The sequence below is a fragment of the Perkinsus marinus genome, assembly GCF_000006405.1.
Source record: "Perkinsus marinus ATCC 50983 genomic scaffold scf_1104296959216, whole genome shotgun sequence".
Taxonomy (NCBI): domain Eukaryota; phylum Perkinsozoa; order Perkinsida; family Perkinsidae; genus Perkinsus; species Perkinsus marinus.
Window position 1 is genome coordinate 254,170 of NW_003206506.1, and position 21,995 is coordinate 276,164.

The 21,995-nt window shown below is 47.2% G+C and overlaps 9 protein-coding genes across 9 annotated transcripts; 5 read left to right on the forward strand and 4 right to left on the reverse strand.

Annotated features, from left to right (window-relative positions):
- Positions 1-534: 534 nt before the first annotated feature.
- On the reverse strand, positions 535-948 carry Pmar_PMAR026571 (Protein NEF1, putative; the record flags this gene model as incomplete). The annotated part of the gene is made up of 3 exons (XM_002773275.1): positions 535-603; positions 694-751; positions 800-948. The coding sequence occupies 3 exons, from the start codon at positions 946-948 to the stop codon at positions 535-537; spliced, it is 276 nt and encodes a 91-aa protein (XP_002773321.1).
- A 99-nt stretch (positions 949-1,047) lies between these two features.
- On the reverse strand, positions 1,048-3,058 carry Pmar_PMAR026572 (thioredoxin reductase 1, cytoplasmic, putative). The gene is made up of 7 exons (XM_002773276.1): positions 2,906-3,058; positions 2,767-2,858; positions 2,585-2,715; positions 2,452-2,538; positions 2,280-2,411; positions 2,094-2,238; positions 1,048-2,052 (listed from the first exon to the last, which is right to left on the reverse strand). The coding sequence occupies exons 1-7, from the start codon at positions 3,045-3,047 to the stop codon at positions 1,294-1,296; spliced, it is 1,488 nt and encodes a 495-aa protein (XP_002773322.1). The 5' UTR covers positions 3,048-3,058; the 3' UTR covers positions 1,048-1,293.
- A 440-nt stretch (positions 3,059-3,498) lies between these two features.
- On the forward strand, positions 3,499-5,167 carry Pmar_PMAR026573 (arginine/serine-rich splicing factor, putative; the record flags this gene model as incomplete). Its single annotated transcript, XM_002773277.1, has 10 exons — positions 3,499-3,562; positions 3,616-3,691; positions 3,740-3,791; positions 3,838-3,950; positions 3,998-4,051; positions 4,099-4,215; positions 4,278-4,386; positions 4,701-4,801; positions 4,853-5,110; positions 5,158-5,167. 10 exons carry the CDS (start codon positions 3,499-3,501, stop codon positions 5,165-5,167), a joined length of 954 nt encoding a protein of 317 aa, XP_002773323.1.
- A 682-nt stretch (positions 5,168-5,849) lies between these two features.
- Pmar_PMAR026574 (conserved hypothetical protein) lies at positions 5,850-7,425 on the forward strand (the record flags this gene model as incomplete). The annotated part of the gene is made up of 9 exons (XM_002773278.1): positions 5,850-5,947; positions 5,995-6,069; positions 6,121-6,250; positions 6,303-6,387; positions 6,489-6,509; positions 6,708-6,821; positions 6,866-7,036; positions 7,082-7,227; positions 7,270-7,425. 9 exons carry the CDS (start codon positions 5,850-5,852, stop codon positions 7,423-7,425), a joined length of 996 nt encoding a protein of 331 aa, XP_002773324.1.
- A 985-nt stretch (positions 7,426-8,410) lies between these two features.
- Pmar_PMAR026575 (hypothetical protein) lies at positions 8,411-13,018 on the reverse strand (the record flags this gene model as incomplete). The annotated part of the gene is made up of 8 exons (XM_002773279.1): positions 8,411-8,542; positions 9,239-9,298; positions 9,781-10,101; positions 10,155-10,254; positions 10,299-10,544; positions 11,990-12,312; positions 12,367-12,466; positions 12,513-13,018. The coding sequence occupies 8 exons, from the start codon at positions 13,016-13,018 to the stop codon at positions 8,411-8,413; spliced, it is 1,788 nt and encodes a 595-aa protein (XP_002773325.1).
- Positions 13,019-15,629: 2,611 nt separating this feature from the next.
- Pmar_PMAR026576 (conserved hypothetical protein) lies at positions 15,630-16,972 on the reverse strand (the record flags this gene model as incomplete). The annotated part of the gene is made up of 6 exons (XM_002773280.1): positions 15,630-15,754; positions 15,800-15,935; positions 15,989-16,145; positions 16,539-16,605; positions 16,656-16,784; positions 16,831-16,972. 6 exons carry the CDS (start codon positions 16,970-16,972, stop codon positions 15,630-15,632), a joined length of 756 nt encoding a protein of 251 aa, XP_002773326.1.
- Positions 16,973-17,174: 202 nt separating this feature from the next.
- Pmar_PMAR026577 (Receptor expression-enhancing protein, putative) lies at positions 17,175-17,908 on the forward strand (the record flags this gene model as incomplete). The annotated part of the gene is made up of 5 exons (XM_002773281.1): positions 17,175-17,279; positions 17,330-17,491; positions 17,536-17,646; positions 17,702-17,815; positions 17,861-17,908. The coding sequence occupies 5 exons, from the start codon at positions 17,175-17,177 to the stop codon at positions 17,906-17,908; spliced, it is 540 nt and encodes a 179-aa protein (XP_002773327.1).
- A 274-nt stretch (positions 17,909-18,182) lies between these two features.
- Pmar_PMAR026578 (hypothetical protein) lies at positions 18,183-19,635 on the forward strand (the record flags this gene model as incomplete). Its single annotated transcript, XM_002773282.1, has 6 exons — positions 18,183-18,377; positions 18,423-18,480; positions 18,723-18,763; positions 18,813-18,868; positions 18,915-19,027; positions 19,487-19,635. 6 exons carry the CDS (start codon positions 18,183-18,185, stop codon positions 19,633-19,635), a joined length of 612 nt encoding a protein of 203 aa, XP_002773328.1.
- Positions 19,636-21,412: 1,777 nt separating this feature from the next.
- On the forward strand, positions 21,413-21,913 carry Pmar_PMAR026579 (DNA-directed RNA polymerase subunit N, putative). Its single transcript, XM_002773283.1, has 3 exons — positions 21,413-21,478; positions 21,526-21,614; positions 21,736-21,913. Exons 1-3 carry the CDS (start codon positions 21,443-21,445, stop codon positions 21,818-21,820), a joined length of 210 nt encoding a protein of 69 aa, XP_002773329.1. The 5' UTR covers positions 21,413-21,442; the 3' UTR covers positions 21,821-21,913.
- Positions 21,914-21,995: the final 82 nt, after the last annotated feature.

Sequence of the window (21,995 nt, forward strand, 5' to 3'; positions counted from 1 at the left end):
GTTGACTTTGCGCGCCTTATCAGATTGGCTGTATGAATGTCACAGATTGTCTCTCGGTCTTCCTGATGGTCCTATATTCAAGTCTTCACCATTAATAGGAACTGCTGTACTACGTGAGGTGGTTACCTGATTGTCACTAAGCGTTGCTGTGTGGAATGACAACTTTGGTGGATCTGGGCCTCTGAACTCAGATCTTCGAGTTTTCATCCAAACTACTATCTTCGCCGAACATTCCATCAGGACTAGTTCCCATGCTCCATTGTTCGAAGACTGCGATTCCGTAGCTATCAACGTATAGGGGCTCAGGTGGTGACAGTTCCGGGAAACACCATAAAAATGTACAAGTATCCAGTGCAAGATTGACCACAATTCTACTGCAATAGTTTCACGCTCCAACTAATACTAGAAGCTCGCAACCATCAAAGTGAGCTCACGGCAAACCTTACGACAAACACAATACCATTATATAGCAACATAGAAGCTAACGATGTATTCCAGCAATAACCAACAAATATGTTCGCACCGTGGTTGGGCTCACACATAGAGGTCCGCCGATAACATAGCGAAGAACGCACCAGTGCCGAGGGTGATAGACGCGAAAGCCTAAATGGCACGAGAATCAGTCGGCTGTGATAATCATTCATTTCGCGTAGAATTATCCAGTGTAATACGGAGTTCTACAGCCCCACTTACCGCGACTATGAGCTCCTTGGCGAGGGACCTCTCAAACTTGGTCCTTGTAACATTGTACCTAATTAGGATCACACTGTTTCATCAGACTCCTATTGCACCCTATTACATCATCAGCCAACAGGTGAATCCTAGTCCCAACGTCAGCAGGCTCACTGCTAGCCTCACGAACTGCTCCGGGTCCACTGGGGGCTCATAAGGAACTGTGTCGGTTGGCATGGATTCTTGGACGAGATGCTGGACGGGAATGATATCCATGTGCAGCGGTGAGTTGAGAAAAAAAAACCTCAGTGAGATGCATATTATGAGTTAACACAATACAACTGTAGTGATTGTTGAAGCAGCAAAAACAGACACACACCGCGATATCAGTGTGTATCAATCTGCTAATGCACCGCAATGTGAACTTTTTCCATCATTTCGGGTTGACTATAGTACATTATACCAATGAGCTAAGCATAACTACAAATAGTAGTAAAGAAGGTAAGAAGGACATATCATCATCATCCAGCACTTGATGTTTGTGGATGATAATTCATTCGTCCTCGATGAATTATTGATGGGAATAGAATCGAATGCATAGCGGCTATGAGCCGCTTAACCTCAGCAGCTACCTCCAACTGTTGCATCCTGCCCATCCTCTTTGATTTGCGTTAAAGTGGTGAAGGTCTCAGCACAAGTGGGATGAATACCAACAGTATCGTCGAGGTTCGCCTTTGTACAGCCAGCCTTCATAGCTACTGCTAAACCCTGTATCATCTCCCCAGCATCAGGACCTAGTATGTGTATACCCACTACCTTCTTATCACCTTTATTTTCGCATAGGACTTTCATATAACAATCGGCATCACCGCGATCCTTATTGAGTGCCCATAACAAAGGTTTGAAGAAGGAGTGGTACACGATCAAATCATCGCCATATTCCTCCTTAGCATTCTCCTCACTTGACCCAACAGATCCGTATTCGATTGGTGTAAATACAGTAGTAGGCACGTTGTGGTAGTCCATGAGTCTAGATGCCCCACCGAATAGCCTTGCAGCCAGCATTTTCCCTGACTGTATAGCGACTGGAGTAAGCTCTAGCATGCCCTCGACAACATCCCCTATGGCATAGATGTTATCAATGTTGGTCATCTCGAACTTATCAACAGGTATCTTCCCCTTATCAGGATTATAATGAACTCCAGCGTTGTCCAAGGAAAGCCAGCCAGCACAACCAGTACGACCAACAGCCATCAGCACTGTGTCGAAAACACCGAACTCGCTGTCAGCATCAGACATAGTATCAGATGACGACTTGGCATAGACTCTGACTTTGCCATCTTCAGTCTTCTCGAATTTAGTCGGAATCATCTCATGCACCTATAAAGAGCTCTCAAAGTTGAATTGGATGTATGTATTACGAATTTAGTGCCATGTAGTTCCATATACTTTCCTATGCGTTGGGCCATATCTTGGTCGAAGCCTCGGAGTAATATAGAACGCACCATGACTGTGGTATCATACCCAAAGCCCGCTATGAAGCCAGCACATTCCAAGGCAATGTAACTTCAACGATGATCACATAATGCACAGCAGGTTGTACTCACCTGGCCCCCACCACTAGAGTTTTCCCAGGTGGTGCCTTGCGTCGGAAGATATCATCACTGGTAATGCAGCACTCTCCTGCACCAGGATAGCCTCCTAGATTAGGGCGACCACCTGTCGCTATCAGTATGTACCTAAGGGGCACTTAACCATGAGTATAGATAAAACGTTTACCTTGCAGTGACAATCGACTCCTTTCCTCTTTTGTCAGTGAGCTTGAGAGTATTCCGATCGATAAACGTTGCAAAGGAATTGAAATATCTGAGGATGAATCCCATGCAATACGAGAGTGATATGTGCATACTACTTGACGTTGGTAGAGCGGAGCTCAGACTTGTAACCCCAATTAAGAGAGCTGATGTAGGTAGTTACATTTTGTATCATAGCCTCCCAATTGTGAGACGCTGTCAGCTCCCATCCCAAGCCAGCACTGTCACCCTAACAACACATGTAACCACCAATCGTCGAGGATAGAGGCAATGGTCCCACCGCAGTCTCTGCTGTGTGAGCAGACATGTGGAGGAGCTTCTTGGGAATGCATCCAACGTTAACACATGTGCCACCCAATCCCCATGTTGTACCTATTAAGAGGATGACGATGACAGGGTGAGTGATTGGGAAGGATTACCCTGCGGACTAGGCTTGACGAAATCAGCTAGTGCAACTCGGGCACCGAGAGCAGCGGCGGTCTTGGCAGCTGCGAGGCCGCCTGATCCCCCTCCAATTACGAATAGATCCCAGTCATAGACAGACTCAGCGGGATCGGGCATAATATACTACGGATAAGCCTAAAAACTGAGAGACAGCAAGGGGAATGGGTCCCGGACCTCGTGCACCAACATCCCACGAGTGAAATCGCGTATGTAAGTTAGCGCGCGCCTGAACAATCGATAACCGGCGACACGGTGAGTGATCGGACTGAGTAGCTTGGGCAATGGTAGGTGGCAAGGAGCCGGAAACGACTACGAGGATTTCACCGGCTACGCCCAATGAAGAGCTCGTCTATAAGGACGTGATCGCTGAACACTTGGGTGACCAGTGACGTAATGCACACTATGAAGAGTGGTCGATTAGCGTGGACTAGCCATGAACAATAGTGGGTCTGAGGGTGGCCGTCTCGGGCGAGCCCTAGTTTGGATACACTCGGCGGACGAGACTATGCGTTCTTGGCGACCTCCACCATATGATCACTTTCTTTACATAAGTTTTCCATTCCCTACCATGGCTCGGATCGTGGTGTCCAATATCCCCTCCACCCTTCGAGAGAGGGAGCTTGATGACATATGTAAGTCGTAACATATCCCCCTCCACTCTCTGTGTTGTTATGTCCCTTTTCAGTCTACAAGTTCGGTAGAATTGAGTCTATCGAGATTCGTGGTGCCAGGATAAACGAGAGCTCTCGGAGGCGCACAGCGTAGGTCTACCTCGTTGCATCAACCCCTGCACCCAATGGAAATCTCAGTTACGCTTACGTTCAATTCCGGGACTGGCAAGACGCTGCTGATGCTGCTAAGGTAAGTGTGGTGTCATAGGGAGTCGTCTCATACATCTGTTGTGTAGTCCCGTAATGGTTATGAGATTGATGGGCAGCCCATCACAGTCGAAGTAGATGGTGACTATCGTGATGATTCCCGTAGTATCCCTTCGAAAGGGAAGGGTAAGGGTGGTGGCAGGTAAGATAACCAATCCGGGTTATGTATGCGTTCAGTTCTCCTACCAGGTATGGCGACTATGGTGGCGGATACGGCAAGGGCGGCAGTGGGTCACCATCAGCGTGAGTGCTTCTACTAGATTTGTCGTTACGTCATCTGTGTATTGCAGAGGCTATGACTCGATGGGCATGTCGGAGAAGTACTACCGTGTAGTCGTAACCAACCTCCCTCGAGGAGCATCTTGGCAAGATCTTAAAGACAAGATGCGTGATGCTGGCGAATGCCGGTAGCTATTGGGACTTGACATCCTCATCACAGCTGTTCAGTGCTTGTTGCCGTCGACTTCAGATTCACTGAAGTCACTCGTGACGGTGTCGGTGTAGCTGGCTTTGCTGGTCAATCTGATGTCGAGCGCGCTGTCCGCACCCTCGATGATACCGAGATGAAGAGTCATTTTGTAAGGATGGAGTATAGGGATGATCATTACTTTGGAGAGGATATTGCATTCACGTCGCCTGCTACTGTCGTGTGATGACGCTGCCGATGTCCGGGATGATAAAATAGTGATAATGGATAATAATCGGAATAGGAATGACAAAGGGACATATTCTTGAGGATGCTGATGTTAATATTAGTTCGGATACGGATCAGGACTTCATCTGGATGGTACTACTACTACACAGATGTACCCTAGTTCATGATGCCATCCTCGCCACAGCGATAGTCGTCGTAGATAAATGATTTGCTCTTATGTACATCTCTGCTCTTCAGGGTGATACGTCCATTATTCGAGTAGAAGAATTCACTGATGAGAAGCATGGCGAGACGCTTGGTCATATAGGCAAGGGTAAAGGGAAGGGCAAGGGAAAAGGGTAAGTAGTGACTAGCTGTGCCGTGTGTATTGGGATGCTGTTGATGTGTAGGTATGGTTGGGGTGGTGGTAAAGGAGGTGGTTGGGGTGGTAAAGGAGGATACTCCAGTTGGGGCAGTGGCAAGGGAGGCTATGGGGACTGGAGTGGTGGTGGCGGCCCACCATCTGGGGGCTCCTATGATGATCCCTACAGTGGTGGCCGTACCCCACGTGGACGTGATTCGAGACGTAGATCACCGAGCTATGGCGAGTATCATACTAAGGAGAGCCGCAGTCGCTCTCGTGGTCGGGGAGAGAGGGGAAGTCCGCGGTAAGACCCTGGAGGGTCGATCTAGGCGATTATGGTTTGTGCCTTAGTTACGATTAATAAGTTGTCGAAGTTGTGACACTATCGAGCGGATTAGCTTTAACCGTAGTAGACCTAGATTATCGCATATTACTGCCTTGGGTTCAGTGGTTAATTAATTGTTCCCCTTACAGACGCTACATATTGACGGGGGTGTCGAGGTCGACAAGATCCTACGATCTCTATACACCGCTTGTAGCTGTGGTGGAGTTAGAGGACGAAATGTTTGACCGATGCTCTGAATCTCTGGTAACCTCGCTTACTCATGGAACTATGTTCTCCTAGGATATCAAGATCACGAGACAGACGTGGGAGGTTAGCGTGCACAGTGACCTGAAGTCCACCATCGGTCTGAAGACCATCGCCACTCTTCTCGAGGCAATGTAGCGGCATGGTAAAAATTTCGAAAGTTGATTACGAGCTATCTATGGTATGCTCACTACTGAGTCGGCAGCAGCGGCTACTATCTACTCACCCGAACACAGTATCGCTGGTGTCCTATCGTGAGCGATCTCTGTTATATGTTGTCCTTTCTTGTGGGGCCCAATACTGGAACATACCCACACTTGCCGCCGCGACTGGGAAGGTAGGGCGTCTTCTCGGAGCACAACGGCCTCTTTGAATGACATGTTTCCTGTATCTCATTGGAGTTGTGACCATAAACTCCACTGATTCCCTCGAACAGCTTAGTCGTTCAACCAGTATGGTCAAACTCCTTACCACCATCCCGTTGTTGGCCACTATCGAGGCTACTATGATCCCTCTGATGTCGCCTTATGAGACGGTGGCAGCTCGACATAAGTATTCCCGTGTTGGCCCTCCCCTGAGTGGACCCTCTCCCTCGTCAGGGCTCGTATAGAATACAGACGACTGGCCGCAGGCAAGCATACTCCTGGAGTCAGACTCGCTGTGAGCGATGGGAGGTATCTATGTATCGTCACTCATCTACAGTGCTGTCATGCTAGTCTTCTCAGCTACTATGGCCCGATCTTCATCGGTAGAGAAGGGAAAGAGCAGTCCTTCGATGTTGTGTACGATACTGGATCAACTAACTTATGGGTTCCTGACGTCACATGTGATACTACAACTTGTACGAAACATAAGGTAGTGAGTATTACGTCACTCGAGCCTGGTGATCGCACGTATTGATCGTTAGGCATATCGAGGAAATGATGATGGATCGGACAGCGAGCCGTTGGTAATGGAAGTTATGGTTCACTCTAGGCAGTATTCTAATGTAGGTGAGAATCAAGTACAGTACAGGAACTGTCGAGATAAAGCAACGATGGGATAGAGTGAAGGTAGCTCGACGAGGCAGGAGTCATCGAGTTCCCCATGTCAGATAGGGAACTCTTCAACTCCAGTAAGTCCTCTTCCGTATCCTCCCCATTGTTAGTGTATTCGCTCCTGCATTAGCATCAATCATTCGGTACGGCTGTTTACGAATCATCCTTCCCTTTCGGGGACTATCCCTTTGATGGTGTATGCGGGTAGTGGTAGTGGTAGCACCGGAACTGCATATGCTTACTATCAACTAGCAGACTATCCTGGACTCGCCCAGATGGTTTCTACAACCTCGGTGGCCCGACACTCATGGAGAACATCCCTGATCTCGGGGTCTTTACATTCTATCACAGCAATGATCCCGCTCTACCAGGAGCTCTCTATCTCGGAGGTAGTTCTCCCCGACTGGCCCACATGGTGTCATCATCTCTTGAGGTGACCGCCCCCCGGCTGACAAGATAGCCCCGGGAGCCCGTATGCACTGGTTCCCCCTGGTAACGGCATCCCATTGGGACTTGGGCGCTATTGATGTAGCGGTTAATGGTACGAGGTTGGGATTATGCAACAGAGATGATGGGAAACCTTGCCACGTGTTGGTGGATACAGGTAGCCTTCGCTGGAGCACTACGTACATCTGGCACTATATGGTAGGGACCTCCGACGTCAGCTTCCCAAGTGAGGTATTCGACATAGTTGAAGATGCCATCAACGTGAAGAGTGACTGCTCTAACTATGATGACTTGCCTGTTATAACATACATCTTCCTAAAGGCGAATGAGGAGGGCCACGTCACTGAGGTGCTGGAGGATTGGGTAATGGTTTGATTATGAAGATTACAGGTTGAGGTGGACCTTACCCCCGGCGATTACGCTCTGAGACACGGCGGCTCCTGTGACTCTGACGTCTCATCAAGGGATCTCTATGACGATGATAGAGGTGCTTACACTACACTCGAGAAGCTGTTGTTGAAGTCCAGAACCTTAGGTTCTGTATGAATTGTGGGCACCCCTTTCCTGCGTGCATACATGACTACTTTTGATAGGGGTGATGATGTAATACGAGACATGATGTAATGCGGTGTGTTATCAGACAATCGTCGCATCGGCATTATCAAGAGTCAGCATCCCCACTCGGATTCACTGATATCCGGTACGAGTTACTAGCATCGTCATTATTGGCCAGTGTTACTTTACCACCATGCATGCAAACAAGTGTTACTAGGGATCACAATGGGCGGTCTGTGAGAGCTCTCATTCATCCCATGATTCCCGTTACTTGATCGTGTGGCTTCCTCAATCATGTGCATTGTCGTGTTCTACTTGTCTGCTGTGGATATATCCTGGCCATGGAGAGAGCATCAGGGTGACATTATAGGAATAGACTAATATGGTTGCTAGCGAGCCCCTGCAACATCACGAGGTCCTTGATCATATAGAGCTACTGACAAAGAAATTGGTAAACTTTTGTGAGAACGCAGATCTCGTAGGCAAACCGTCAACTGGTGATAAATTGCGATCGACGGTATGCCTAGACATCAGCTGCCCATGCGATGGACGCCATCCTGTATGGTCCCCGATGGTGTGCGAGGATGATGGCGTGTATCAGATCCTCTGCCACGGTGAGACATCTAGGAAGGTGACCGTGAGTGCTGGTATCGGGGTCAAGCATCTCTGCCAACTGTGGTACATTTTTGAAGTCATTCAAGAGCTATTGACGACAGGACGGACAGCAACACAGAGAGAATTGTAAGCCTGTGCGAGTGTAGCAGCATAGTAGGGCATAGGGTTCTACGAGGTTCTACCGCTCGCTCGGCTCTTCTGGAGTCCAACAACAGCTTTTCCCATCTCAGACGCGGCTAAATGCCCGTCTTATTGAGGCAGTAGATCTCCTACGCACTGAACGACATAGTACAAAATCCCAATAGATTTATGAGGCATTCTGTTTGTATCAGGAGTGGGCATCCTGAGCACAGCCAAAGGATTACTTGCCGGCCCGCGAGATACTATATTCCATGGTGGTGGGGATACAGACACTCCACTGAGAGTTCTCCTCCACCTTGACGCTGAGGCAGCAGACCAGGGGATCACCATTACAGAAGTGGATCCTGTTATCCTGTTGCAACGCATTGATGCCTGCAGAGCCTCGTCGCTGGCTGCACGTCATTCGAGTCTACTGCTCGTCATGTGATCGTTGTCGAGAAAGACACCGTATTCCAGGTAGATCGGATGCTAACAGTCAAGTCTCATGTCAGCCACCTTAGCGGATTCTGAGCCAGGGTGGACGTCATCTTCTACTCGGCCGTTTACCATGCTTCATCATCACAGCTCGCGGCTATCCTGATTACCGCACACTGAGATTTCTCAACCTCCTCAATGATGTGGCCGATAAACAAGTGAGCGTCGATACCAGCAGCGCATCGCCTTATGAGCCGAGTAGGGTACTCAAAGGTTGCCAATGTGGTACTTTGGCGACCTCGATCCCCACGGGCTTAGTATATACCTAGCTTACAGGCGGAGCGTTACTGAGTTGAAATGGCTTGGACTAGGTCATGAGGATATCCGAGAGTAGGTTGGATCGCGTGTTTCAAGCACGTGTTGGCAAGCATCACTCATATCTCAAGTTACAACATACCTGTCGAGGCATGTGGCATCCAGATGACATCATGTGATGAGACGCTCCTCAAGAGCTTTCGTCTAACATCCAAAATATGCCACAAGCTGTCGCCAATGAGATTACCTATCTCAACACATATCGGCGTAAATATGAAGTACTTCTCGTCGTCATGAAAGCTCTCAGTCATTCTCGTACCTCAGATAGAATGTCTATACTGCCGAGGGCTGGATTTCCTATCCGATGTCTACCTTGTTTCTAAGATACTCACTAATCGTCACGAAGTGCCTTGATTTGAGACCGTCATCAGCGCTATACTGGTGTATACGGACTTGTTGTGTTGCGGTAGACATGGAGTTGGAGGAGGTCCACGTGTACGAATGTGCCGCAGATCGTCTTATTCCATCACCGGAGGGAGAGGGCCATATCCAAACCGACTTTAACTCAAGAGCAATGAAACTTTGGAGATGAGACGCACACTATCACACTAAGATTAATACCAAGCATAAAGATTATTGTTACAGGGCAGATACACCCGATAATAGCCCGACGCACATGCGAAGTGTGTTGCCAAAAGCGAAGTAGTTTAAAAATGGACGTCATATCAGGCATAGGCCGAACGATGCATTCCAATGTCGACAAGAAAGCATGGATATTGATCATCACATGTCAATCAAGTCGTTGCAAGTATCATAAACCCTCAGGGACTCAGCCCTGCACAAAATCGACGTTTAACTTACTCTAGGAGGTGGTACCCAACCAAGACCGAGCTGAGGATGTGATCCAAGCATCGTTAACTCCGGTTCAATATTGAAGCCCATCACCCACACATTCTCATCACCAATACTCTGGTACGCAGGAGAAGTAGTGTTTTTACTGCCTGTCGGGTCTACATTGCGTATAGTCTCTTCTCTGCCCTGAATGTGGGCGAGATAGATCTCAGCGCATCGCTTAGAACCGGGAGAAAACCTCTGCCACGGACGATTGCGCATCGACGCCACGAATGCACAAAGGCATTCATGCGATGTGAAGTTCACAAACGCGTAGCCGCGATTGCTAATCTGAAGAGGCGAGAAGCTCAATGAAATCCAATGCCATGAACATCGGCACCCACTTTGGCCGTATCTACAGGGAGATAAAGAAGGTCATAACCCCCATTCCTCATCATAGGGCATGCTGCTTCGAGCTCATCACGCAGCATAGCGACAGTATAACTACAATAAGCACTTCACTTATACTCAAGACACTGACAACGTACGTCCGAGGAATACGCTTGATCATGACAGTCGTTTTCCCTTCGCCAGAGCTAGGAAAATCCTTAGCCCGATGGAGAGGGCGATTGAGAGGGCCTTCATCTAACTGTAGACGGCCCACATGAGTAGTCAGCGGCACGACCAATTCAGGGTGAGAAGCAAATATCTCCCATAGGCTACTGCCATGCTTGCCAACATCATAAGTCACACCAGCCGACGACAGCATATCGAGAATCGGAAAACTCTGACACCTGCAATAGCATGCTCCAATGATATCCCAACTCCCACCCATATCAAATTGAACATACTCAATACATCATAATTTGCAAGGAAATGGAAGAGTCCCTCCTGTTCATCATCAACTACAGCAAAACACACTAGTCGACACGCGAATCAGTCGTATGGACTTAGGTACACACTGGCCAATCCTATTGACCCGATAGCGTAGTTTCACTGTTTAATGAGAGTCTAAGAGGTATGATGTCATTATCATCATGTTCGCGATGATAACGAATAGTCAGAGTTCAGCACCGAAGGCTGAGCTACTGATACAATGGTGTTCAAACGGTATATGGCAATAACACAATCGCGGGGAGTTAGCCCAAGACCAACTCTATTAGTTTCACGAGAGTATAATAATGACAGTAACAGTTTGGCTGCCGATGATGATGATGATAAGACTATCAGACACAACGGCAGCTTGACCTGAGGTACCTACGGCTGTAGAGCAGTCGAGGTACTACTACCATTATCGCGAGAAATATATGGATAGAAACAACGATTATCCGTGCTATTGTATCTCTGTCGAAAGACCGGTTGAAAAACGACGCAGACGATAACTTGAGGTCGTATGGCGAAGATGAAGTGATGAGGCTTACACTGATGATGATCACTGCGAAGAATGAGATACATCAGCAGAAAAGCATCTCTCACAACAAGCGACGACGCACTGACATACCTTAGTAATCTACACAAGAAGGACAACAGCGACGATAGAAGAGTGAAAATAAGCGTACAATAATATCACCCAATAGGTAATAGTAAGAGATAAGGAACATGATGCCGGATGCTGATTATGATGATGAACAAGTACGACAGTAGTACCACAAGAAGTGGTACTAGTGGAATGATGGACATCACAACATAACCGACTTGAATATTGTTCTAATCGAGAACAAGTAACTGCATAAGGATAGTCTACAGAGGCACAGACGCCTATAAGATGATACACAGTTATGACGGGAAGGAAGGTGATGATGATGATGATGATGATGATGATGACAGATCCTCAAACTCAGGACAACGGTGGAATACAGCAACACCAGCAAATGCCAACCTATCACCATTGGGTTGTGGTACAAATCGGCAACAAGCCGATTAGTAGAAACGATAGTCGGGCGATAATGAGGAAGCAGAGGCTGGGATGAACTCAGGGGAATTAACCGAGAAATGATGGGAATCTACCATAGGCGAGAGTCGATCAGCCATAGCTGTCTGCTGTGCTATTGTTGTTGATGATGATGAAAGGCCATTAGAAGCAGCTGCACGGTAATATGCACAGACGCATGTACCAGCTGATACAGATCCACCACATACGATACACTGATCATTACGTGATCGTCTATGTGATGATGAGGGATAACCTAGTACACCTGCTAAAGGCCTTAGAGAGTAGGAGGACATAAGATTGCGGGACTTGTTGTTGGAAGCTCTCCTTGAATGCTGGAATCCTCCTGGGGGCTCGTTGTAACCCAATACCCAGCACTTATCATCACCAATACTCTGGTAAGCCGGAGATGTAGCATTCTTGTTGCCGGTTGGATCCACACTCCTAATAGTCTCTTCTCTACCCTGTATGTGGGCGAAGTAGATCTCACAAATCTTAACCTCGCCATTAGCAGGCTGATGAGGACCATGAGCACGCTGACCTGGCCACTCATAATTCTGGAATGCTGACGCGAATACAAGGACATGCTTGGGGGAACGGAAGTTGATGAACGCATAGCCGCGATTGGCGACCTGAAACAAGCAACTGTGCGGGGGGAGACAAGTAGGCATCCGAGGTTCGCTAACCTTAGCCGTATCAACTGGTAGATAGAGGAGGTCGTATCCACCATTCCGCAAAGCAGGACACCGTCGATCTATCTCATCACGTAGCATCGCAACAGTGTACCTTCAAAATAACTACAACGATGATATGTCACGAATTGGATACCTACCTCCTAGGGATCCTTTTAATCATAACAGTGGTTCGTGTGTCATTGCCAGTGCGCAAAAGCTCCTCGACATTGACGGGAACCATTGGTCCAGGAGAGCCATTGCTTCCATTGTTGTTCATAGTTTGCTGCTGATACCCTAGAGGTTGACGAAGAACATCCGAGTCTGTCGAGGTCAGAGGAGAGAGTCTCGCCGCCAAGTAATGCTGTTGTTGTGGGCTGTACTCATAAGAACTGTGAGAGGAGGCCAAATCGTCATTAGACAACAAGCCAGAGGTAGACTCGAGAGTCGGTGTTGTTGGTGCGGTCGTAGTAGAGGCATTGTCATCCGCATCAGCATGACAACCGTTATTCATGACCTCTAACAACGAGCCCAGAAGATCAGGGTTAGTCCTAGCGAACAATTCACAGAGGCTTTCGGCCGGTGCGTTGGGGTCGGCCTGACCAGATGCTTCAAGGAAGGATATCTCCCGTATTAACTGTTCGATACCAAGAGTATCAACCGTCATTGTTGATGAAATTTGGAGTTGGGCGATAAATACAACTAATGGTGGAGAACGATCGAAGCTAGTAGCTACCAGTAGAAATCCAATACTATATCCTCACACATCATGCTCACCCGAATAGTCCAATAACTATTTAGCATACTAATGACGTAATTGGCAATGAGAATGAATGTACATCAGAGAGAGAGTACGCAACGACTCTCATCGAAGCTAGTGATTCGCAATAATTTGTAATGAACACTGAGTAATCACAAGACCTCAAGATATCAAGTTCGATCAACGCCGGCGTACCATTCTTTCTTGGCACAATTTCCCCCCCCCCCCGCGACACAATTTTCCTTCGTTGGCAACACACTGTTCCGGCTCGTATTCACCCTCGGTAATGCTGCGCAGAACATCGTCTAGATACTCAAGCCGAAGTCCATCTCGGGGTATCGGGGATGAGCGATAAGTTGGGCGGACACTCTATGGGTTGGGATTTGGCCTACCCCCAGCAGGTCCCAGGAATATCGTCGAGGGGCTCGAAGTGAGAGGTATGAACCCGGTATGGAGAGATCACAATCGCCTCTTGAGCTTTCAATTTCGACGCAAGGGGAGCTGAATGGTTGAATAATATGTCTCACAGACGGTCACCAAACCTTCCTCCATCACGTTCATGAGCTCTAGAGACTCAACTTTGATTAGCCGATCGTACTGAGCTTTCTGGCATGGCTTCTATCATGAACACGATCTATTTGCCCCATGTTACAAAGATCGTACTACTACACCTTCCGCCTTTGGTCGAGATTGAACTTACTTCAGACATGCCGGCGAAATTGACTTTACTAATGACACGTGTCGTCGAAAACTATTGATTCATGTGCAAATCTACACAGATATTTAATCACGAGCCTCTTGGGATTACCGTCAGCCTCGTAGTTCCTTCGCGATCGTTCCGATCGTAGTGGGAGGGTCACTTCTCGCATTCTGGGCAACCCCATCATAAAACCCTATCTACTCGTGAGTTCTGCGCACGAGCCTTTTGAAAGGGACATATAACTATATCCTCACGACTAACATTGCTTACTTGGCCACTTTTCCTTGTACTCGATGCTATGTGATACACTCTAGAAAACTCACTCGCTGCACATTGTTCGTGTACTCTAGATTCTTGAGTAGTAGCAGACCCTGTAAAATCACTTTTCATCCACCGCTGACACTGAGTAGAACAGTTAGTACAAAGACCGGTAAGAAGGGGGCAGTCATACTAGGTATGCGATGGGATATCACTGGTAGTGTATGTCATTCCTTGTAATGGAGGACCAAGTCAATCCTAGGAAGGTCACTGAGTCATGAGACATATCCTCTGCGACTCTATCAGTCATCTTACTCTTGCTAGGAGCTGATATCGCAAGTTCTACCCATCTTGTGCATACCGAAGCTAACAATGACACTTGTCGTATACTATTATTATACTAGTATACGACAGTAGTATGGTACTACTAGTATCCTATAACTCAACGTCTCCGCCTCGTGCGCAGAAACATGTCAATCGGCAAGAGTATCACTACTTTTCCCATCATTATTTGAATACCGGGCTGTTGACATCACTGTAGCGATCCTTGTTAGTAGCATCGAGTCGATGTGTGAAGGTTCGTATGATAGTATCCAGATTGTGAGTAGTCCCCCCTCTCTTGTTTTGGTTCACCTGCCAATATCTCTACTACATTTCCCAGCATCCAACCTATGACTACCCTAGACACCTCGTTGTCATCTAGCGCTATATTTAATGCTTGTTTCACATTGATAACCCTATCCAGCACGTGGGTATATTGACGATCATAGAATTTCTGCTTATCCTTCTGTTTCGACTGATCCGAAAGGTACCTGTAGGTTGCCTTACACGCTAACATCCCTACGTCTAACTACTCATAATATCGTTGCCTCCGCTCCAATCCATCAACATATTCTTGTTTAGCGACATCAGATAGTTCTGATACTGCTGATCTCTCCCATCTGTTCAACACCGTTATGGAATTCAGCTGTCAATGACAGCCTCTCATACAACCTACTTCGCGATCTCTCGCATTATCCTAGCATCCCTGCGCCGTACACATCGTTCAAAGCAGAGATGCGTAGCCTTACACCCAATCAGGCGAGCGTATCTGAGGGTACAGCGTCTGCAGGGAAAAAGCGCCTGGGTAATACGGGCGTCTCGGATGCTCCCTCTGGATGCCATAATCGAGGCATCGCTCAAGTGCATAGAACTCGGTCATACAATCAGGTATGTGGTGCACTAGCGACTCTGAAAGAGGGTGACGCTTGGAACGACAGATTGATATTATTACGCGGCATGGAGTGAGGCATGTCTGGATACTGTACACGATCCTTCAAACTATGGAGTTCGGCCCATGTCAGATTGGAACTGGAAGGAAGACAAGTTGAAGACCATTCCTCCCTTGAACCCTCACTCTCGCTCGAACTTGTTAAGCTCGGTGCGATCTGTACGGTTGACTTTGGCCATGAGGAATAAGTCCTGTAACAGGACTCCTGTTATCAAAGTACAGGGACTACAGGTACTCAACGCAACACGATTCGTGAGTAAATGATAACAGTGACGATCTCACAGGAGAATTTACGAGGATCCTCTGAACCAACTACCAGCCTTGGAAACGAAACCACCGATCCCACCGGCCCCTTGCGAAACCATAGCGCCCAATGCCTGCTGCGATGCCCACGACTGCAGTCGACGTTGCGACTCTGAAAGTAGCCAACATAAAACCTGCATGAGGGACTGCTGATCACCTTTGGAGCATTTCCAATAACCAACAACATTAGCGGATGAGAGTGTGAGGCCCATGACGTTGAGGACGACATAATCGAACGATAGCGATATGAAGTTAGATATCGCTCCACCAAGCCAGAAGAACGGGAAGATGTACTGATGGCGAAGAGAGAGTAGGTTTATGAATTCGGTGCTAGTAATGTTAGTACCAGAGCTGACCAGAAGACGGTCCTATCGGTGGGATTGAGAGCTGTTTCCTCTCCTCCTTGTGATTCGAATACCCACGTAGACTTATCAACATCACCACTACCCTCTCCATCCTTTGGTGATGAATACTCGTTCCACCATCGTAGCCCGACAAGGAGTCTGACAAACTTACATACTACTAGGCGGTCAATCAGCAATCTACTTCACGAATGAGGGGCCGCTATGCCAGAGGACCATACCATTCAGAAATCTACTTGACAAATAAGGGGCCGCTATGCCAGAGGACTAAACCATTCAGAAATCTACTCGACGAATAGAGTCGCTATTCCGGCAAACCTAGATTTAACCTGCACTAGTGAAAACAACAACTATGAGGAGTTGATGTTCGTAACCACTCAAGTATTATTCACTGAATCGGCTCTTGTTCACTAATATGATGCTCTAGTGTAACTCCGAACGAATTGAAGCCCTCATTCGTGTATGTCAGATCAGATTTATAATCAAATAGGCTTCTGAATGGCAGAAATCTTTTGATAACAGCCTCCTTACTACCTTCCTGTGACGTTCTTAACAGTCCAGAAGTCTAGTGCCAGGCATATAGTGGTGCAGACGAAGGTAACTGTGAGGAGGGAGCCTGGAGATTGTGAATTCGATGCATATAAAACTTACTGATGTAACTTTTCCCGGATAAATAGTAAACCACCCAGTAGGAGAAGATGGCGGATAGTTTGAAAAGGATATGGAATACACATACCCAGGGATGAGCCGAGTGGGACAATACAGTGTTAGAGAAAGCACCTGAAGGAATGCATTCGAACTAGCAAAAGGTCATTCAAGTCAGCACCTCCACTGCCACGGGTAGTTGAGGTCATCTCGGTATCATCTACCCCTCGTATAGGTGGTAATGCACTAGTAGAGAAGTCGCTAAACTCCAGTCTAACATTCTCGGAGCCAGCACTGCTTTTAGAAGCAGCCGGATCGGTCATCAACTAGGGATACTATGCAGGGTTCGTTCTAATGAGACACGCGCACATCCAAAGAATCTTTGGAAGATCAACACGCGCAGTGTTGAATTGAAAAAGTGAAACAAGACTCACTTCGCTCCGTCGCAAATTTGGATTTTTGTTCAGTCTGCAAGGGACGTATAGTAAAACTTCTTGCGGTTGGCAGCATTTGTTAAGTACCGCAATGTCCTGCTGCTCCGGTATGGATAAGAAGATCAAAGAATTGAACACTAAGCTCTATGATGTCGGCCCTGTTAAACAAGCTTCTGACCTATCGGGGTTGGCGCCAGTACTTCTACTACCCCTGACTGAGCCTGGTCTTTATGTTTGCCATCTCAGGTTGGAGTATGCTCCCTCCTTACTGGAGCAACCATTGCTTCCATATGCTTACTGACTGGATTTGCAGTGAATACCGTTTGCAATCTAGTTGGATTCTGTTATCCTGTGTACAAGAGCTATCAGATCGTCGAGGCGGCCAACCCCACTAATGACCAAACTAAGGTAAAGTGTGCTACTACGGGATCCTGTCCTGTACTCTACATCAGGCTATATTGACCTATTGGACCGTCTTTGGCGGCTTCATGTTGGTGGAGGCCATTATCGATAATATATTCTTTTGGGTCCCCTTGTACTATTTCATCAGAGTTGCATTCCAGGTAAGAGTTAATCTTAAAGAGTACTACGGGACTCAGTACCCCTTCCTGGTATTAGGTATATCTCTTCTACCCCGATCTCCGTGGTTCTGCTAAGCTTTACTCCCTCATTGTCAAGCCCATCCTAAATCAGGTTGCCAAGCTTGCCCCTCTGATCACTGCAACTCCTAGAGTATGCCCCAATTCTACTCCCTTTGGCAATAGTCCTCCTTGTTAGGCTCAGCCCGCTGGTACCGCGGCTGCTACTGGGAAGCGGTCTGAATAATGTGGATGAGCAGGCGCCTATGAAAGAGCATTCGGGCAAATAGGCGTCGGTCCATAGCGGTATCATTCATACTTTTATTGATCCTGTTACATGACTACTACGACTATTGGTAATTTCCGTCAGTAATATCATGCTACCACTGCCAGTGCTCACAACTAGTTATCATACATAATCACATCTCTGCTGATGCTGCTGCTGTTTCAATTCTGATTATTTGCTGTTGAGTAAGGTGTAGTAGGAGCTATTCGGAGTAGTTGTGCTTTAACACCACCCAATGACTACTGACGAATTACGAAGTAAAGAGAACCATTCCACCAGGGAGAAGCAGACGTTTCAGCTGAGCAGAGCTATTTTCACTACCATCTACTTCTCACTCTTGTTGACCCTATCTGCCTGGGCGATCGCTATATGGTTTGTATCTACATCACAAGTTGATGCCTCGCTATTATCCCGTCTTACAGGCCAACAGGTAGTAGCTAGTCTTGACAGGCTTCATCTTAGTTTTCTACCTCAGCTAACAGATCTGGCTCAAAAGAACGGCGTCAATCTGGTCATTCCAGCAAACCCTATTGGTATAAGTGTTGTCCTCATTCTAATCGCAGCAATTCTCGCCCCAGTGGTAGCTGCTATAGGGATAATCAAGAGAAGTGTTCTCAAATTGCGGTAGGCCTCATAAGCTGTGGCTGGTAAGTATAACGATTTCCTAACAGGTCATCGCGCTGTATATCAATTACACTGGCTTCCCTGTTGGTAATAGCCTCACTCGTTATCACTTGTTGTGGTGTATTGGTATGTATATGCTTCTATGGTGTAGGGGTAGTATCAGATCTCACAAATAAGGAGATACACCGTGAGGTAGTAGTGAGGACACATGAGGATCTCTAAGGTCTACTGAGTACTCTAGTTGATATCCTACGGCACCCCCATCGATACCTTGAACATCTCCAAAAGTGTTCAGATGTAATGCAGTAGGGAATATACTATTATGGTTATCGTTGCTATGTAGGTTCATACCATCAGCTGTTACGCTGTACGAAGTGGGTGCATGTTCCTCTACCCCAGCTGCTCCTACTTGTACTACCCCCCAACTCGATGCTATCACTTGCCCTGGTGCTAACGGTAATATACATCACGGCATCAGGCTATTGTCAGATCTACTCAGGTGATGAGTTACTGAATGTTGTTAATAGGATATGTTCATCCTTGCCGGCAATCGGCAATTACCCAATATTCACCGATCGTTGCAACACTTGCGTATCGAGAGCAGGCTCTACTCCTGCTTCCCAGGTCAGCAATCACCTCTTATTCACCTCATGCTGTACTCAGGTAGCATGCCTATGCGGCACCCAACTAGAGTTGTATCTTGACGCTATATCACCAAAGCAACAGGATAAGTGGGAAAAGATAGCAATCTTTAATGGAATCACAGCTGCTATAGCTCTTGTCCTTCTACTACTTTGGATATGCTCACAGGTAGGATGTTATAATTATCAGCCTAGTCAACGCCTACACAGGTTATGTGTCCTATATGCCTGGTTCGACGGAAACCTGTTGTAATTGATACTATCACTTGTGTAGAGGAAGGGAGGTTCCCTGCCAGAGGGGTGGCAGGTCATGTAAATGAGGAGGTGGACGCTGATCGTACCATACTAGACCCACCTGCCTCCCCTACAGCTAGTGATGGCTGTGTACCTCACTCTAACAGAGCCTACCATCACTTGCCTTAGTGATGATACTACTACGTCATCAACGGTTACATTCTAGTAGGGATATGTCGCAAATCACTCGGTATAATAGAGCTATAGTCACCAGAGTCAAGCATTGGTGTAATCATCACATTCCCCTTTAACGGCAGTTGGGACATCTATGAGGATGATCGTCATGAGTTCACTATTATTAGAGTAGATAGAAGTATTGCATGCTTAGCACAGTCTTTGTTGTTTCTAATAGTGATTCACAACCACATAACCATCCCACCTGTCAATGTAATTATTATTATTATTGTACTACGCTGCCTGCCATAGCCAAGAAGCGTTGAGGTGTGCGGCAGTAGTAGCCTGTTGCTGCTGCTGCGTGCTGCTCCCCACCCACTATTTCTACTGCAGCTACCTATGATACCACCATGTTTGTAGTTACTGGTATCACAGGGTGTAGCAGTTCCTCTATTTCGGCGTGCGTTTTGTATTAGCGATGTCGGCACTACCATTCTTAGTTCCTATGTCAGCTTCAATAACCCATTACAGTGTGTTCTCGTTATTGTATCTAGTAGCATGGTCTTCTCTGTCCTTGCTCTTCAGTTGATTGCTACTGTCCATACCTGATTCCTCTACTCTGTCCTCACCGCTGCATCTGTCCCCTCTCAGCGGAGTAGGGCTGCCCACCCAGTTACATAATCATCCCTCCTCGGAACAGGAGTATCTAGCTCATGCTCGGGTCCTCAGATGAGTCTCATATTGGTATCACGTTCAGAGGGACGTTTGATAGCAGCAGTGTCTGAAGGAGAGGGTGCAGTTGTCTTGGCAATTGAGTGTTATGATACCTATCCATAAGGCCTAACCTATATAGGAGGACACCTTCATTCCATTGTTGATAACAAAGGAGTATTATGAGGCTAATACTTCCTCGTGTGATGGTCGCATCGCGGGTTAACATCCACGACAAGAAGTAGTGCCTTTGCGTTAGAGGTAGAGGATGGAGCTACAATAGCTGGTACAGATACATTCAGTTGACATTGGTATTGTGTTGAGCCTGTCCCTCTGGGGTTGTGCCCAGGTGTCCCCAACCTGGACCAATCACCGCCGACACGTGGATATGGCGATTCTGACCATGGGCTAGGTATCATCGTTCACGTGGTACCGTCGGACTCGATGGTCCCTCATCATCCTAGGATACTGTGTTCTATTGCCAATAGATAACTTACATGCTCTGAGGTTGACGTATCTTTCAATGCTCGTCTATGGACGTCTTTGTGATGACACAATCGCAAAAACAAATATTGGGACGGGTCTCGAGTGGGTTAGGGATAGTATCGATGTAGGGTGTCTCAGCATTGAGCCAGGCAATGTGTATACCCATGAGGGGCCTTTAGGACTGTCAATTGGTAGCCGGAAATGGTAGCTGCAAATAGGAATAGCACTCCGGAATCGGCATACACTGGTATTAAGTAGTATAAGAGGCTTACGAAGACCAAACAACGCAGTTGGCTTGAATTGCTCCTTACATGGGACACTGAGAGAGCGAGGGCATTAAGGTAAGCGGTGCTTGGATCGATGAATGGGGTGCTGCTAGAGTTGGTCTTATGGATGTACTATTGTAACGGTGTGCATATCTTTGCTCGTAGCTCGACCTTTGAGTGGAAGTATGAGAGTGATTCTTGTGCTTCTTTACATCCTATGGACCATCAATCAGCATGTCGTGCATCGACGATTTCCAGGTGTCCCATATTAACTAATATGGTGTTGAGTTATCCAGCAGTGAGAGTGTTGGTCATCTATCTCAGTAGTTAAGGCTTTTTCTCCTCATACCCTTCCTCATATGATTATCCCTATTCGGTGCTTCACTTGTGGCAAGGTAGTGTGTACTAGTGGTATATGCACTAGAAGTACTATGCTGATCAGGTTATTGGTAATAAGTGGGATACATACCTAAACCTATTACAGGAGGGCAAGTCAGAGGGGCAGGCTCTTACTGAGCTAGGCATGGAGAGGTAGTGATAGGGCTGAGGGAGGGGGTGCCCCATTCTATCCCCTTTCACGCACTTACGGTATCATTCTGTGGGCAATCCCATCCAGTGAAGATGTGTGGTATGTAAGGCTCACCGTTGTTAGGTACTGCTGTAGACGTATGTTACTAACCCATGTGGACTTGATCGAGAAGCTGTTGAACTATAACATTCTCGAAAAGAGGCAGTAATGAGCTAGAACTGCTGCTGCTGCTCCTGACCTTCGCTGCTTGCTGCTGGTATGAGAAGATAAAGAGCGAGCCTAACGTTATATCTTATCCTTCATTAGTATATGCTTGAGTTGTAGTCAGTATAGGTGGGCTGTCATTGGAATGGTCACTGCCATACAGTGTGATGCCGTCATCT

Excerpts from the sequence above, each read along its gene's own strand:
- Pmar_PMAR026572 (XM_002773276.1), bottom strand. The coding sequence starts at position 3,047 with ATGCCCGATCCCGCTGAGTCTGTCTATGACTGGGATCTATTCGTAATT. Across the intron at positions 2,716-2,766 it reads CTCACACAGCAGAGACTGCG|GGTGACAGTGCTGGCTTGGG; the intron begins GTGGGACCATTG and ends ATGTGTTGTTAG. Across the intron at positions 2,053-2,093 it reads AACTACATGGCACTAAATTC|GTGCATGAGATGATTCCGAC; the intron begins GTAATACATACA and ends AGCTCTTTATAG.
- Pmar_PMAR026579 (XM_002773283.1), top strand. The coding sequence starts at position 21,443 with ATGATTATCCCTATTCGGTGCTTCACTTGTGGCAAG. Across the intron at positions 21,479-21,525 it reads GGTGCTTCACTTGTGGCAAG|GTTATTGGTAATAAGTGGGA; the intron begins GTAGTGTGTACT and ends TATGCTGATCAG. Across the intron at positions 21,615-21,735 it reads ACTGAGCTAGGCATGGAGAG|GTACTGCTGTAGACGTATGT; the intron begins GTAGTGATAGGG and ends CACCGTTGTTAG.